Source organism: Misgurnus anguillicaudatus, unplaced genomic scaffold, assembly GCF_027580225.2.
Source record: "Misgurnus anguillicaudatus unplaced genomic scaffold, ASM2758022v2 HiC_scaffold_26, whole genome shotgun sequence".
Lineage (NCBI taxonomy): Eukaryota > Metazoa > Chordata > Actinopteri > Cypriniformes > Cobitidae > Misgurnus > Misgurnus anguillicaudatus.
The window spans coordinates 4,186,397-4,204,609 of NW_027395276.1; the positions used below are offsets into that span (position 1 = coordinate 4,186,397).

General features: G+C 36.6%; 1 protein-coding gene across 1 annotated transcript in view; it reads right to left on the bottom strand.

Moving 5' to 3' along the window:
• The window catches only part of LOC141362375 (homer protein homolog 3-like), a 29,447-nt gene that overhangs the window by 1,385 nt on the left and 9,849 nt on the right, over positions 1-18,213 (bottom strand). Inside the window, exons 4-9 of the mRNA XM_073864364.1 lie at positions 13,420-13,551; positions 13,141-13,248; positions 7,157-7,290; positions 4,573-4,729; positions 2,509-2,616; positions 2,269-2,349 (exon numbers count right to left, since the gene is read on the bottom strand). Of these exons, the coding sequence (XP_073720465.1) occupies positions 2,269-2,349; positions 2,509-2,616; positions 4,573-4,729; positions 7,157-7,290; positions 13,141-13,248; positions 13,420-13,551 (720 nt within the window). The remainder of the gene's footprint in view (positions 1-2,268; positions 2,350-2,508; positions 2,617-4,572; positions 4,730-7,156; positions 7,291-13,140; positions 13,249-13,419; positions 13,552-18,213) is intronic.

Here is an 18,213-nt window from a genome sequence, read left to right on the forward strand (position 1 = left end):
CATAGAGGATTCACAATCACTTCGATGGGCCACATATGAACACAATATGCTGCATTATAAGAACAATCCAGATTAAATACAATTTTATGATTCCTGACAGCATATCTGTTACCACAAAAAAAAATAAACATCAGTACATGTACAGTAATTAGATGTGTTTGTGAAAAAGGGCCTGACTTTTTCCATGTTTAAGTGCTATAATTGGGTCCACAGTGCTTCTATCACCCTAGAAAATGTAAAAAAGATCAACCCAGTAACTTGCAAACATGTGAAAAAATAGGTCAGTAAAATTTGACTCCCCTTGTGATGTCAGAAGGGAATCTTATTATAATAATACCGCCCTTTAATCTGCACTATGCAACCACGGCACTTCCATTTAGTACAGAGAGAAAGAGAGAAAATAATTAACGGCACAATTAAGTTTCAATTTTAACAATCCACCATAATGATGATCATCGGATCATTTGCATTTTAAAGGACACACCCAAAAACAGCACATTTTTGCTCAGGCCTACAAATTGTAATTTTAACATGTCATAATAAATTATCTGTGGGGTATTTTGAGCTAAAACTTTACATACGTACATACTCTGAGGACACCAAAGATTTATTTTACATCTTTAAAAAGTCTTGTGAAATGTCCCCTCCTTTAACACTTACAGAAGGTTGAAATTTATGCTTTTAAATCATTGTGTACTGTAAAAAAAATCTGTTTGTTTGACTGCTGTGATCACCCAAAAATACCTAAAAGTTTTAGGTCCACTGCCTGCTAAAACACGTAAACAACTCGCTCTTTTAACTCTAAAGTTTTAAACTAAAAAATAGGTATAACAAAATCATATACCAAATAATTGGTATACATTAGTTTTGAATATTTTTTATTGTATATTTCACAGCAAAGTTTTGTATGTTTTAACTTTTAGCCACATATTTCATTAGCTAAAATACATGATTGTTAATATAAATCTGCTTTGTGTCTTACAAAATACAGTTAACCACTATAATACAGGCAGGCGGTAAAATGGCCTTTCGATTGATTGTTGCTAATACTTGAATTTGTTTGCATGACACTGTGCACCATCTCTATACAAAACAGAATGAGGATAACACACGTGACATATAGATGATATAAACATTAATTAAACAACATAAATGTAACATAAAACACTCTAATGTAACTGGTAACAAAATATAAAACAAAATTAAAAAAACGAAATAATATTAAATGTCACATGGGGAATTATGGAATCGTTCATTCACTGTTTTTCAAGCAAGATTTTATGGTGATTTGTTTTTTAAATTACAAAACATAATTTTAACAATATTTTACTGTAAAAGTAGATGGTTTCAGCAGTAACAACATAAACAAACGGCTTTCGTGGAACACACGTAACTTCCGGCAAACTCCACTATGAATCAATAACAACAAAGTCTTTTAAAAGTAGTTTTTGGAAAAGTAGATAACCTTAGTTCATATTTCATAGCTAAAGCGTATAAAAATGACACTGAGCAAACGTTGCTGGGTAACATTTGTACTATAATGTATACAATGTTAACTACAAACCGGCTGCCAAACCTCCCTTCACATAGCAGTGATTCATGATCACCGTCTCCCCTCCTCCTTAGGAAACCAAAACATTCGTTATTGTTGACTAGTTATTTGTTCCAGAGTTTATTTTAGCCTCTAGTCAAACAGAAATGGGAAGTAAAGTTCCCACCAGACGCGCAACAGCGTCAACGCACATGCATTCGATGAAACGTCTATATTAAACATAATTTTTTTTCTGTAAAATATATGTTAATTCACCTTTTACCTTCGAAAACCGTTACATTTTACATTATTTTACAATAAAAATTCACATTCAAATTATTTTTTAAACAAGATTTTATATTTATTTTTAACACAGTTAATCAATTAACAGGTTTTTTACTGTAGAATTTTCACATTATATTTTACGTTTTTAGAGTTAAGGTAAAAGATGCTGTTGATGATGTTTTATTTTATTTAAACTTAAAAAAAAAATGTACTAAACAAATTAAGTTTTTTTTTTTCTCTCAACAGGTATTGTTTAGAAATAGTGAAAACTTGCATCTTGGTATGAGTACCTTTTGTATTATTGCCTCCCTAAGACAAATCACTTTATTGTTTCCTAATCTTTGGATAAAAGCGTCAGCTAAATGCCTAAATATAAATGTTGTAGAAATAATGTTTAGATGAACAAAACTTTATTATGTGATGTGCTGATGTTAATTTTAAAAGTGTATGACCTGTAGTCTGTGAATGGCCTCTTCTCTCTCCTGCTCCAGCTCACGGTAGTCAGATTTTTTACTCTGAAGAATACGGATTTCCTGAAACAGAATAATCATCATCAGTGTTTATTTGAGTCGTATTAAAACTGTGTGTGCCGTCAGCTCCAAGTGTGATTATGGTAACATGACTTTATGAAAGCACATTTGTAGGTTGCAGTACACAGCTCCTTTATCATATAGACACGCGTTTGTTCTCACCTCATCTTTTGCCTTTAATAAGTTCTCCAGTTCCTCCAGGGATTGAGTCAGTTCATCTTTCAGCAGGTCGCTGGGTCCGTGAACTCCATGAGCCTCCAGTTCTGCTACCTGCACACCGACAAACATCAATCAAATGATTTTTACATGTCATATATTTAAATAAATCATCTTAAAAAATCCACTGATTATAATGTTTCAACTGTGCCACACATCAAAGGTTTGAATACATTTAAGACAAATTTTATGTAATTAAAATTAGTGTAATTATTACACACATATATTTTGCAAAAACAAACTTTTATTTTGCATAAGAGTAATCGTGAGTAACTCTTTGACAGCCCTAATATTATGAATGTATGTATATATTACACACACGCACACACCCCAATAGAAATAGGAACAGATCTCCTAAAGGTCTCTGGCATTGGAGCGCTATAAGAGCGACAGGCTTATTTTTAACTGTGTAAAGTGCACAAAAAGTTTCCCATGTGAGGGTCTGTCAGCTCCCATCGGTGATATTTCATTTCTCCTAACTAGGCCATTGAAAGTAGGATATTGCTGTCCTACAAACCACCCCATGCCTGTCTCTCTTCTTGTCTTACTATAGGACTCTCTCTCTCTCTCTCTAGTCCTCTGAGACATGAACCATTTTCAGCCACCTGGTCGCCCAATCGAGAGAGAGAGAGAGAGAGAGAGAGAGAGACGCTCATTATGTTCTTGGTTGTTAGGAGATAACAAGAGCACACAGTGAGGAGCGAGTGACTGTCATGATCACAATCTCACACAGATTTAACAGATTTTCTAGTCAAATATAAGATCACCTTCCTTAGACTAACACAAAAATCACAGGATTATAGAAAACTTGTTTGAGTACACAATTTTCCGCTGCATCTACATGCATCACAAATAGAGGTCGATGTGGTTTTTCGGCAACACCCAAATTTGATCTTTGCATGCATTACAAAGATTTCAAGAATTTAAATGATTTAATCTTCTTCTAGGTTATTTCTCCAGTTTGCTCAATATGGTGTGGATCATAGATACAAATAAAACACAAATAGTTTTAGTAAAAAAAGAAATCAAAGATTGATGTAATGTAACTGTAATGCCACACAGCACTGGATTCATCACATCATAGGGCTGGACAATATGCTGAAAATTCCTATCGCCGCTATACTTCTAAATTTTGGTCGATACAGTATTTGGATAAACTGCAACAAATGCCCAAAACAAATGTCTGTACCTACAAACTTCTGAACAAATGATTTTGTCAAGTCTATAAAGCCTACTCATATAAAATATATTTAAAAAAAAAATAATGATATAAATAAATTGATGTTACATCTTTTAATTTTGTATGACAGCTAAATACAAATGAATGTAAACTCACTGTCAAATAAACCTTTAATATTAGTAAGATTCACCTGAACGTCAGTCCACTAAATAAATAAATGCTGCAATGCAGACCTCTCAAACGAATGGATTTCTTCACTCACAGGATTGACTTTCATAGTATTTATCAACTTGTTATTATAGTAATATGTGGGGAAATATTAATAAATAGTGTAAGTGAAAGTGACTCTAAAACTTTTGAATGGTAGTAGGCTGTTTAAGATATTTGGACAAAACATTTATATATTAAAACTCTGATTGTAATCGCATGGCAAGCTACATAATGATATAATAAAATACGAGCATACTACTTTATATACATATTATACTCATAATGAGACGAGTGTCATAGCTGCATACATACATGTTTTTCATCTTTCCTTTTCTAACCTGGCACCTGATGGCTTTAACCTTTTTTCTCATCTGTAATTCAGATTTAACTCCGATCAGGCATTCCTCCTCATAGTCCCGGAGAGCGCAGGTCATGGTTGCTTAACAACGAAAGACGCCACGGGAGCGCGCTTTGAAAGGAAAAAGCACCTTGACCTGCGTTTTTAGACGTGACGTGTTTAGAAACCATATCAACGCATATCACGATTTATACTGATATTGAATTTCTTGTCCAGCCCCGTTCACATCATAAATGATTATTATTAACAGACATGAATGAACCTGATCTCTTAATCTGTCCGTCTCCTCCTGATACGCTGCCAGTTGTTTCTTCCATTGGTCTACATTAGTGTTCGCTTCATGCAGCGCTGCCACCAGTTTAGCATTACTGTCCTGTAACGTGAAGAGTTCAGCTTCTAGATTCATCTCACAGATAGACCTGTGGACAGACAGACAGACAATATACATTCAGTGAAATTGATCATTTACACTTCTTACGTTCATAGTCAATTTTTTAAGGTATTTTGCCTTTATTTGATAGACCATAATTAAGAGACGACAGAAAAGTACAGGATGGACAGAGGGGTATGGGATCGGCAAAGGACCTCAAGCCAGGATTCCAACTTGGGTTGCCGAAAGTGCATCTGCACCGTATGTCAAGGCACTGTCCACTAAACCATTGGCTCCAACCCTAGTCAATTATTTTAACATCAGCAATTATTTGTTCATTGTTCAGTGATTTAACTGCATGACCTTATAATAAAAAAATATTGACTTATTGAGGTTTTTAAACAGAAAATGAACAGAACCTCCATATAAAACTCAAAGTACTGTGGAAAACATATTTCAAGTGATATTGTCACACGCTGTAGGTTTTAACAAATCAATTGAAATATATTTAATAAGCAGAATAAACATGTCTAAATTCACGTCTATTAAAACATCATTGGATTCACCATGTGTTTGCATTTAATCCTGGGATTTCCTGAGGTCAAAGCTTATTTAAATCATTTATATGAATACGAGCTCAGCTACAGAAAGCTGTACTGTAATTTTCTCTGACAGCGTTTGTTGTGTCACATTTTCTCAGGAAATTAAAGGTGTAATATTAATGTGTCAAACATTCACCATAGCAACCCTGTTTTAAAGGTGCATTGTGTACATTTTAGGGGCATCTAGTGGTGAGGTTGCGAATTGCAACCAACTGCGTAGTCCACTGCTCATCCCTTGCTTTTGAAACACAAAGAGAAGCTACGGTAGCTGCCACCGGACAAACATGTCATCGTCGGAGACAACTTAGTAAAAAAAATTGTCCGTTAAGGGCTTCTGTAGAAAAATGGCGGCACAAAATGGCGACTTCCATGTAAGGGGACCCTCTGTGTATGTAGATAAAAAGGTCTCGTTCTAAGTTAATAAACACATAACGGTTCATTATGAAAGGTCTTTATACACCCCTGATAATATAGTTTTGCATATTATTTTGCATTTCTGTCAAGAGATCCTTCTAAAAATTACACACTGCACCTTTAATAATGAAGATCTGTCAGAAACACAAGAAGAAACAGATTGAAGGACATGTTCATTCATGTGTACACATGTGTGTGTGTTACTCAACACATTTTAATAGCAAATCTCTTTGTTTCAGTAGTTTACACACTACTACACATCTGAATTCATCAGAGATGCTTTTAAGATGGAAAAATACAAAGCAAGCCAAAGCTACGTTTGTACATTTTCTATTAGAAACACTGTGAGTGAAGCTCATATGTGTTAAGCATCAAAATCGGTCTGAAATTCTGCTCTAAAGATGAATACCGTCCATTCTTTAAGGCCTCATATTATGCAAAATCCACTTTAAATGTGTGTTGCCAGTGTGTGAAAACAACACCACCACAATAAACCCCACTTCTTTTAATCTCCATTAAACCAAAGCAGTCTCATTAGACATGCTGTTCTGATTCTCCTGTTAATGTGATGTCACACTGATAAATCCCCGCCCACAGCCACTGACTGACTGGTTCATTTTTCCCCCAAAATTGTTTTTTTTGTAACGATAATGCAGCTATAGATACTTTTATCTAAGACTTTATTTACGGCAATCAGATCTATTTTAACCAAAAGTGCTCATTGCCTGTCGGTAAGGGAGTGAGGAGTGTACCTGACCCAAAATGACCCGAATCACTTCATACCCGAAACCAAGCTGCATAAATGCTTTTTTTAAAGAAAGACGGGACCTCAAACAAACCCGTGAATATTAGACCCAATCATACCCGACCCAGACGCAATTTTTTTACTCGATTATCCATTTATTTTCATTTGTTGTCTGATGATAGCATTAAAGCACACGATTCGAGTTGGACCTTGGGTTTTCAGATCTCAGGGAACCCGTGAAGACATCTTGTGAGGAGCTGTAGCTCATTTGCATTTAAAGGTACAGACACAAAAACATCACATTTTTCATTATCTGCAGGATGAAAATCTGACCGCTTATATCTCTTCAATAACCACATGATCAGTAAACGGTGCACAACGATTCACATACTCTCAGGTTATAAAAATCATTAGACTTCAGCTAGCAGATCAGATATAAAATATAATGTAACAGAACCTCACCGGATACAGAGAAGGACCTGTAACTAAATTAAGAGATGTTTTACAGGATGAACACTCTTCTCCAATTACAATTCATGCATTTGGCAGACGCTCTCATCCAAATCAACTTGCAGTGCATTCAAGCTGTACACTTTTAAAATCTATATAAATGCTCCCTGAGATTTGAACCTGTGATTTTTGAGCTGTTCATGCAATGCTCTACCCATTGAGCTTCAGAAAGACTAAAGGCTTTTGATTGGACAGCTGATCTTACCCTTCAGAAAGCATCTTTTTAATGCGCTCTTTCTCTGAGGACAGCGTGATATCAGCGCTCTGACTCCTGAAGAGTTTATCCTCCGGACCGTTCACACACATCGCCGGAGGAGACTGCAACTCATCTGACAGATCCTACAACACACATACACACTGATCAAACACAAACCAACACACTGTCTGAATCAGACTGAAACACAACAACTGGCATCATATTAGACATTTATCACAGTGTTTTGTGTTCCTCATGTGACTTTAAAGTTTTATAAACAAAAATATATAAATGTTGATGACAATCAATACTTCACAGCTTATAGTAAACATTAAACTAATGTTTTGTGTCATGTTGGTTATAAAAAATTATACCACGGGTCTGTTGAATGCTGCATTCTGATTGGCTGAGAAATGTTCTATGGGTGTTGATTATTTTTCTGTAAACCGCACACCTAACTTTTCAAATGTCTTAAAAATAGGCACCAGAGCAATGTTTGTGGTAACCGTGGTATAAGAGGAATAATTGACTCCGGTTCTTTGAATTATTTGAAAATAATGCACACCTGCGGTGTAACGGCATTACCACCTTGGTGTGCATTATTTTCTTATAATTCAATGGCCCGTCGTCAATTATTCCTTACTGATATTGGCTTTAACAAAATGGTGCACTCCCAGCACTATGAATAGGGGACAATGTTGAGGTCTGCATTGGGTTTCGGCTCTCGCGGGACCCAATGCAAATCTCCAATCTAATGGGCGATCAGAAAATTTTGTGGGGCTCGGTGGGCTTTGCCGTGTAATAGAAATAGAGTCAACACATGAAGTTGAGAAGAAAATAAGCCAAACAGCATGTGGCACAAACCCTGGCGATTTCGGAGAGCACGAGACAGAGGGACGCTGTTATAAATGTGCCTCACGACTGGAAGAACTGATGAGCACTAGTGGTGACCCATCAGGTTGTTAAGAGTCACACTGTTTGTTTACTTAATCCTTTGGTGCGTATCAGACACACATAGTCGCGTTTACATTTTTTAGAAGCTCTGAGAAAATCCATGTGAGTGGACACAAACAATGTGGCGCAGGTGGGAGTGAAACACGCATGTTGCAGGAGTGAACGGTCATGGTCAGAAACTCAGCGGCCCGCACGCTTGGCTGGTTATTGAAGTGATTGTGATAAGAGCAGATAAAGGTCCTGCTGAAGATCTAACAGGTTTACAGTGACTGTATGGTACACAGTATCATTACGTGTGTGTGTGTGTGTGTGTGTGTGTTACATTGAGATAAAACATCTCTAAACGTCTGCTGACAAACATACTGTACTGATATGATCAATGCAAAACTCACCTGAGAAAACTGTACATGATCCAGTATGAAGGCATAAAAGAGATACAGGTGATTATTATTTGACATTTTCTGTACAACTCAATGTTTGAACTTTGTTTACACATTGCAGATGCAGCAAGATCTTGATTAAAGTTAAGCAGATTGACTTCTACATTCTCATAACTATAATATAAATAGTATTTTCATTATTGATCATTATGTGTTACATTAATACTGCTTTCATTGTTATGGTCCAGTTACCATCTGTAGTGAATATCACTAAATCACTTTAGAAGGCACTATTATTATATTATTACCCAAAACATCATTCTATCAGGAAATTATTGAGAATACCTCCATGTACTCCGTCTTTGACTAGGTTTATAATATAGTTTGAATTGAAGTACTACTCAATACATCATTTAAACGTGCAGTGTGTAATTTTTAGAAGGATCTCTTGACAGAAATGCAAAATAATATACAAAACTAAATTATCAGGGGGTGTATAAAGACCTTGTATAATGAACCGTTATGTGTTTATTACCTTAGAACAAGTTGTTTTTATCTACATGCACAGAGGGTCCCCTTACATGGAAGCCGCCATTTTGTGCAGCCATGTTTCTACAGAAGCCCTTAACGGACAAACTTTTTCACTAAGTTGTCTCCAACAATGACATGTTTGTCCGGTGGGGGCTACTGTAGCTTCTCTATGCGTTTAAAAAGCAAGAGGTGAGCAGTGGACTGAGCCGTTGGTTGTAATTCGCAAACTCACCACTAGATGCTGCAAAAATTTACACACTGCACCTTTAAATAAGAAAAAACACTATGGTATACATTTTCCAGCAAATGTACTGAGGTCACGGATCAAAAAATAATGCATGTGAATGAAAAAAAAATAAGCTTCAATCAACTTTAAACCCCTTTAATTGCACAAAACTGGAAAATGAATGCAAAGTTATCCAAGTTGCATACAAAATCACATCTTCATTTTTTCTTCTCTCTATTATTTTTTGTATGCTTGTGCTGTTATTTCCCTGGATTGCATTTCCACATTCTGCGCTTGCTTTTCTAAAAGTTGCAGTTAAAGTTTCATGCAAATCAGGGTGGACTTTAGTGTCACCATGGTCCACTAGTTTTAGATATCTCCTCTAGCCTTTTTTTTTTTGGTGAAAAAAGTCCACTGTTGGAGCAATCATTAGAAAATGGAAGAAGCTAAACATGACTGTCAATCTCCCTCGGACTGGGCTCCATGCAAGATCTCACCTCGTGGGGTCTCAATGTTCCTAAGAAATGTGAGAAATCAGCCCAGAACTACACGGGAGGAGCTGGTCAATGAGCTGAAAGAGCTGGGACCACCGTTTCCAAGGTTACTGTTGGTAATACACTAAGACTTCATGATTTGAAATCATGCATGGCACGGAAGGTTCCCCTGCTTAAACCAGCACATGTCCAGGACCGTCTTAAGTTTACCAATGACCATTTGCATGATCCAGTGAAGTCATGGGAGAAAGTCATCTGGTCAGATGAGACCAAAATAGAACTTTTTGGTCATAATTCCACTAAACGTGTTTGGAGAAAGATGAATGATGAGTACCACCCCAAGAACACCATCCCTCCTGTGAAGCATGGGGGTGGTAGCTTCATGCTTTGGGGGTGTTTTTCTGCACATGGGACAGGGCGACTGCACTGTATTAAGGAGAGGATGACCGGGGCCATGTATTGCAAGATTTTGGGGAACAACCTCCTTCCCTCAGTTAGAGCATTGAAGATGGGTCGAGGACGGGTCTTCCAACATGACAATGACCTGAAGCACATAATCAGGAAAACCAAGGAGTGGCTCTGTAAGAAGCATATCAAGGTTCTGGTTGGCCTAGCCAGTCTTCAGACCTAAACCCAATAGAGAATCTGTGGAGGGTGCTCAAACTCCGTGTTTCTCAGCGACAGGCCAGAAACCTGACTGATCTAGAGAAGATCTGTGTGGAGGAGTGTGTACAAACCTGATGAAAAACTACAGGAAACGTTTGACCTCTGTAATTGTAAGGCTACTGTACCAAATATTAACATTAATTTTCTCAGGTGTTCAAATACTTATTTGCAGCTGCATCATACAAATAAATAGTTCATACATTGTGATTTCTGGATTTTTTTATTATTATCCCTACTGAAAAATCCAGCTAAGACCAGCATAAACTGGTGAGCTGGTTTTAGCTGGTCACCCAGCTTGGTTTAAGCTGGTTTTGCTGGTGTAGGAAGCTGGTTTTGCTGGTGTATCAAGCTGGTCTAGCTGTGTTTTGGTCACTTTTTAACTGGTCTAGCTGGACTTAGCTGGTCAGGCTGGAAGACCAGCTGGCTTACCAGCATGACCAGCTTTGTCAGGCTGGGAGAACCAGCGTAAACCATCTTAAACCAGCTACCAGCTTATGCTGGTCTTAGCTGGATTTTTCAGTAGGGATGTTTCTCACAGTGGACATGCACCTACAATGACAACTGACTAAGTGGGAGAACTTGCAAAATAGCAGGGTGTTCAAATACTTATTTTCCTCACTGTATATATTCAAATACTTCATCATCAGAAACTATATAAAAAACTGCCATGCTTTTTGTTCTTTGCTTTTCCGTTTTCTGTTTCTATTTCATGTAAAGCTGCTTTGGAACAATAAACAATTGTGCGCTATATAAATAAAACTGCATTGGATTGAATTATAGACGCACTCACATTTGTAGGCCAAGGAAGTATTTTTTTAGGAGCACAACTAATGAAATTTCCATTTTCTGGGTTTGGAAAGCACAGTTTTAAAAGTCCCAGAAATGTAAATTGTATCCATGACTGTGTGAAATTACAACAGCAGAACTTGAGCAAACCAAGAGCCTCTTGACCTGAAAATATGAGCAGAGAGAGAGAGAGACAGAGAGAGAGAGAGAGAGACAGAGAGAGAGAGAGAGAGAGAGAGAGAGAGAGAGAGAGAGAGAGAGAGCGGGCGAGAGAGAGAGAGAGAGAGAGAGAGAGAAAGAGTGTGTGTGTGTGTACTGGATAATTTTATCATTGCCCTAGTTCTTCTGTCACTTCCCAATGAGATGAATGACCCAGCTCATCCTGCCTCTCTCTCTCTCTCTCTCTCATTACAGTAACTCTTCATCGTGTATCCGTGTACTGCAGTATAACTTGATTTAACTCAAAATTTGAAGGAAAATGAAAACGATAAATGTTTGTTGATGATAAAAAGTTGTGAATGAGAGTTGAGATTTGTTTTTATGTTTATAAATGAATCTTTTATTCAGTGCCATGATGCTGTTAGTACTGCTGGATATCAACTCATCACTATAGTATACATGCATTACAGTGTTGTGACATATTTTCCTTTTTTGTGCGCAACTTCCATTTTAAAAGCCAGCTGGTAGAAAACAATGTCATGGGAGTACACATAAAACATGATTAAAACAGTGACATGTATGATCCAGTGGGAGGATGAAATTAAAAAGTGGCTTAATATATCATATGAAGATATATTTAATTATTTCATGTTGTTGCTCAAGGGTGATGGGTCTTCAATGCGCAACTATAACAGCACAGAGACATACCAGTATCTTTACAATGGGAAAGTCAATCAAGTGTTTGTACATGAAATAGACCAAGACTTCGTGTTTAAGGTGATGGTTTAGAATGTCACTACTGTCCCTCTGGTGTGATTTTTTTTTTAGTTTTTGAGTTTTTATGGTGACACATCAAGCTTCATGCGGTCCAAAACACAATGTATTGAATGAGAAAGATACTGCTAAGTTATTTGAACACACCATAAGAAACATATTAAACTATTACATTTATTCAGTATTGCTTTCGTTTTATGAAAATATTAATTAATAACAATAATAATTCGTTACATTTATATAGCGCTTTTCTCAGTACTCAAAGCACTTTACATATGAACGGTGGAAACTCCTCAACCACCACCAATGTGCAGCATCCACCTGGATGATGCGACGGCATTTATTTGTGTTTATATGTTTATTTAAATAACTTGCCTTTCCAGATTAAATGTCTGTTCTTCGGCTTCGATTTTGTGAAATAATTTTCTAAATAAATGCGACAAGTAGTCCATTGCGACTTATGTTTTTTCCTCTTCATGAAGCATTTTTGATTAATGCAACTTATACTCCAAAGTGCCTTCATACGGAAGTAAAATAGTCCGGAAAATAGGGTAGTATCAGAATAAACCAACCAGCTAAATCAGCATATTTTATTATATAATATTAGTTGTTTTTAAACAATTATTGTATTTATGGTTCACTGTCAGACTCAGTTTCTATGAAAGGTTTTAATGGATGTGGATACAGATCATGGGTGCAGGTGCGCCACATACACATTCAGCACTGGTGCACAGATTTTAGTCAAAACAAATGTTTTATAGAGATTTAATGTGTTTGTTCGAGCTATTATGGGAACCACTAACTGCACAAATTATGCCAAATTATTTCATAATAAACATTAACAAGCCAGTCAAAACGGCACACCCGTGTCATTCGCAATATGACTACTATTAGCTTTAGCGATTCACCAGAAGTCTTACACAAAAGACCTCAAAGATGGTGGTGCCCATATTTATGTCAAAAATAAGGTGGGAAGGGTTTATTTAAATGATTGTTTATTTGTGCAGTAAGATGACATCATACCTGAGGAGCTGCGATGCTGAGCGCTGCATTGCTCAACTCCATCTTATCCTGCGACTTCTCTCGGGCCAGACGTGCTGCTTCTTTAACCTCCTTAAAACGCTCTGCAAACTGAAACAAAACATAATTTATCCTAAAGCACAGCCCAGTCCATCCGTGCAAGAGATAAAAACAGTAAACTAAACATTTCTATTTTCTATACAACCTGAGGTCTAAAGAATATGCAGACATCTCAGATATAAATGCTAATCCAATGTTGTGTAAGTTAGGTTAGGTTCACACCTGATGCAGCTGTTGTTCGGTGGCAAACCCGAGTCCATAAACCGTGTTGGCTCTGCTGTCGGCCCATTGACCGAACTTCTGTGATGTCTTAGTGAAGGTCATGTTGGGACTGACGGTACTGTTTATAATCGCCTACAGAAAAGATGACATCAACCATTAAAAACCAAATGCAATCTTAAATAATATTACCTGAATAAAACATCTGAGCTTTATTGATGCTGTATCATGTTGACAATAACAAAAATAACTCTTCCATTTAAAATAAAATAAAAAATAGTCTTTTAAAAGAACCCGCCCCACACATACACAACCCAGGCAACAATGTTGTTTAGTAGACACGCCCCTACTGCTGATTGGCTACAAGTCTGTTTTGGTAGTCAGCCCGAATCTCTTTTCCAAAGCATTTTTAAGAAATCGCGCACTCTGCCTTTAACCCCAATTTCTCGTCTTGCACTAGCCGTGTGATGCACCAACGCGATCTTATGAATTACATAATCACGCCTCGCAGTCCTGAATTTAGGAGTTTTAGTATTAGGGGCAACTGAGAAATTGCCCCTAATACTAAACTCCAATCAGATATGAGGACGCTGATAGGCTAAATTTGATGTCATATCATAATGTCTAAACTTCGACAAAGACCCGCCTCCTGTGGGCAATTTCTCGATTGCCCCACAGCTGAACTTGAGATGTGCAGACAGGCTGAGGGAACATATGAAGAGTTTCGTTCATTTTTCAGAAATCTCGTTTTTTGGTTGTGCATTCCAATTAGGGATGCATAACGATTAATCGCAATTAATCTACAGCAGAATAAAAGTTTTTGTTTACATCATATATGTGTGTGAACTGTGTATAATAACTTTGTATAGATAAATGTACACACATGCATGTATATATTTAAGAAATGTTTACATTTGAATGTACACATTTGAATATTTATGTATAATTTATATTAAATATAAATATAAATATGTATTATATAAATATAATTTTTTTCTTAAAATTATACATGCATGTGTGCATATTTATATATACAAAATAATATACACAGTTCACACACACACATATATGATGTAAACAAAAACTTTTATTCTGCTGTAGATTAATCACGATTAATCGTTATGCATCCCTAATTCCAATTAATATCAATTCAAATGCAGTTGGTTTGTTTTGATTTAAACCTTCATAACTTAAAAAATACAGCTAAGTAGCACCATAAAACAAAATAATAACATGATAACAAAATAGTAAACATGTTTTGACAAAAATTTTAAAAACGAAGTTATCTCGTTTTGCAACGAAACTCTTCATATGGAGAAAGCAAATATTTCCCACCGACGATTTTCTATCATTTTACATCATATAAATATCAATTTATATAATCTACAAAATAATTATAATTTGATTATTTTGGTGTTTGAGGCAGGAAGGGTCAGCACCCTAGCGCCCTCTATTGACCCACCCCACCTGCTCGCACGACCGCAGAAGTCATGTGACCTGCAGCAGATTACCACAATGACAGCCTGAATGACTGAACTCCTGACAGTGACATAATCTGAATGAATGTGGGTCAGATGAGAGGTGTTGGATTAAATCAAGACAGTCCTGTAATCCACATACAACTGAGATTTAAAGGCTTTGAAAAACGCACAGCTTTGATTCATGAATTTAATATTAGTACCGCAGTCACTGTATCATACAGATATGTAAAGCGTTAAACAAAACACAAATTTCACTAAAGATTAGAAATGGGTTTTGACAAAATCTATTATGACTATATTAAACTAGAGTAGCCTACATACAGTAACCGCAGATCAATATGAATAAACTGAATAAAAGAGAAAAACTCCTTTTGTAACCTGAATGGTTGTGGGTGTATTCATAATAAGCATCACGCCAACATAAGAATTTTAAAGATTTTCTCTGGGGTTTTGTGAGATTTTCGTAATATTCATGAGAAAAAACACAACCTTTTAATTTTATTCATTGTGTTTGTCACAAACATGCAGTCAGACATCAGAGCAGATCAGTAACACTTTCTATGAAGCTTCTATCTATAATGCATTATGAGGTCATTCTTAATGCATTACACTGCAGGCAACTTTATAATCAATCTGATAAAGAAAATCATAGCAACAATTACAACACATTACAACAGTTTCAAGTTTGTGGTTATAGCTTGTAAGATCATGATGATTTATCTGCATATACTTTCAATAGTTATATTGTATTACAAGTTGTAATATATTATAAGTTTCATATCCAGGTATGAGATGAAAGGTGGGCCAAGTGATATTCCAGGTGGGCTGGTTGGATTGGGGGGGGGTCCTTTAATCTACACACGTCTGTAGTTTTAATATCATATATGTAGCCTCTTATGGAACGTCTGAAATTCCACAAGAGGCGTATTTGTTCCTCAGACGTTGCACAATAAACGTGACATCCGAATATATTCATTATAAATTGTGAATGAAAAGTGAGATTCGAATGAATGTCCGTTAATGAACTAATTGTATACGCTATTTATATCGTAATTCGGTCAGAAACTTCAAGATTGTGAGATGAACAAATCGTTTTGGATTAAAAGGCTTGGATATTCCATTTCCTTGGACTTTTGGGGATTTATGAACAAATTGTTTTGGACAATTTCACCGAAGTGGATAAATGGAAGATTTTGAAGGTAAGTAAATATCCTAAATCCGCGCCGCCCGGTTCAGGTAACTAACAACTAGATTACAGTTTTATGACTGCTGAAAATCATATTATGCTTTGTGTGTGCGCTTAATGGAATCCCGAAAGTCTAAGCTTTCCAACGATGTGCCGCATGACCGTATATTTTGAAGATTTAATGCTTCAAAGTTACAATGACGTAATGCACCCTCACGTGCAAGGGAGGGAGTGTTCCTTATCAGGTTAAGACAATTGTTCAAAAACGTGTCAAAACCGTTTATGATAAAAGAGACGCTCACATTCACAAAATACACGCAAGTTACTCCCTTAACAGTAAACTCTGATTACGCATGAGATTATGCGAGTATCTGGCAAACGCAAGCGTCTCTTTTATCATAAACCCTTTAGACGCGTCTGCAGCAGGCACTTATTTTGATAAGACACGTGATGCTCATAGATTCACTCGATGCACCAAACACATATTTTGAAATTACGAAACACACACACAATGGGCTACATACATGTGACGAACTTCGCATCAAGTGCCCTTGAATAAAGAAGTCACTGGGTCGCCACTGCAATTGTTAGGGTTGTTTGTTATTGTTGTGTTTTCTTTATTTTTAATATTTTTTTTTTTACATATTTTGGAACTTTTAGTAACTTTATATTTATAAAAATGGTTGACATGTTTATTTTTACATTCTCTCTTTTTGCATTTGTAATATTTTTTGACCCCTTTACAGATCTTGTATTAAGTAACTTTAGATTTGATAAAAGGGGCAATTCTTTAAATTAATTATTTACATCAACTAAAACAAACCTGTTACTTGAGTGAAGCATGAACTGTAAAGGGGGTTGCACACTGGACACACGCCGTGCCGTTCTGAAAAAACAGAACACATTGTTTTCTATGAGTATACGCACACCGGCGACGACAGGTGCCGCCTGTCCGCAACGCCCAGTTACGACTCAGGAAGTCGCTCAAATCCCTGTCGCGCCACAGAGCGCCACTCACATAATTTAACAATATATAACATCATATTTGTCCCAAATTGTTAGCGATTAACATTGGCTTCTAACGTATATTGAGCATTTTGTAGACGCTATCTGACTAAGCTTGCGCTACTTAATGTGCACTTCCGGTTTATTCTTGTAATGTTTTGTTAAAAAGGGACAGTTCTTTTAAAATAACTATTTACATCAACTAAAACAAACTTGTTACAAACTGAAAATGTTAATTTATCTGAAATGCTGTTTTTCTTTCACGAAATACAAAAAAAAAAAAAAGAGTACAAAAGATTGGCTGTTATGTGGTGTGGGGCCAGGGTGGGCCAAGCCTCTGATTGGGTGGGCCAGGCCCACTCTGCCCCCCCCCTTCAGAAGAAAGAGTGAGATGATCTGTCTCATCTGTGTTTTACTCAAGGTCACCTGCGGTCTGTCATTCACTGCCATCGACTCTTCAGGCGGAGTTGCTTCTCGGCTGAGCAGCTTGCGGAGGTTCGATTCGCTCCATCAACAAACATTGATTTATACCAGCAGACACCGAATGCAATGTTTCTCTGTCCTGATGCCTGGAGTTTTTCTTCATTACACACATTACTGCTCTTTGATTCTACTTCATTGCTAAACCTCTCACAGATCACAGATCAGGTGTGAGATTATAAATGCTTCACGTCTATACGAAGTATTCTGTTGCACTTCTAATCACATCTAGTAAATCAGATCTAGTCAATAATCACGGTCTAAAAGGTTGTAAGTCGCTGTTAGGTGCTTTTATCGCATTATACGATAAGACTTTCTCTTTGCAGAAGTCGGATGGATTTCTTGGTATGTTGCCTTTGTGCACTAATAATCAGTAGACCGACTGTAAGTGCTCAGGGACCACACTTCAAAAGGCATTTTACCAAACTACTTATGAACATCGTGCAAACCCAGATGACCTCTACTACATCTGACAAAATGTGCAGCGTACAGTTAGAGAAATACTGTATCCAACAATAAAATGCATTTGACATTTATTCACCAATGCATCAGATGTGATTTCATTCAGATGTCAATTCTTTATAAACATTGTGTGAACATATGCAAACATGCAACAATAAATAGTGTAGTGTTGCCACAAGACTT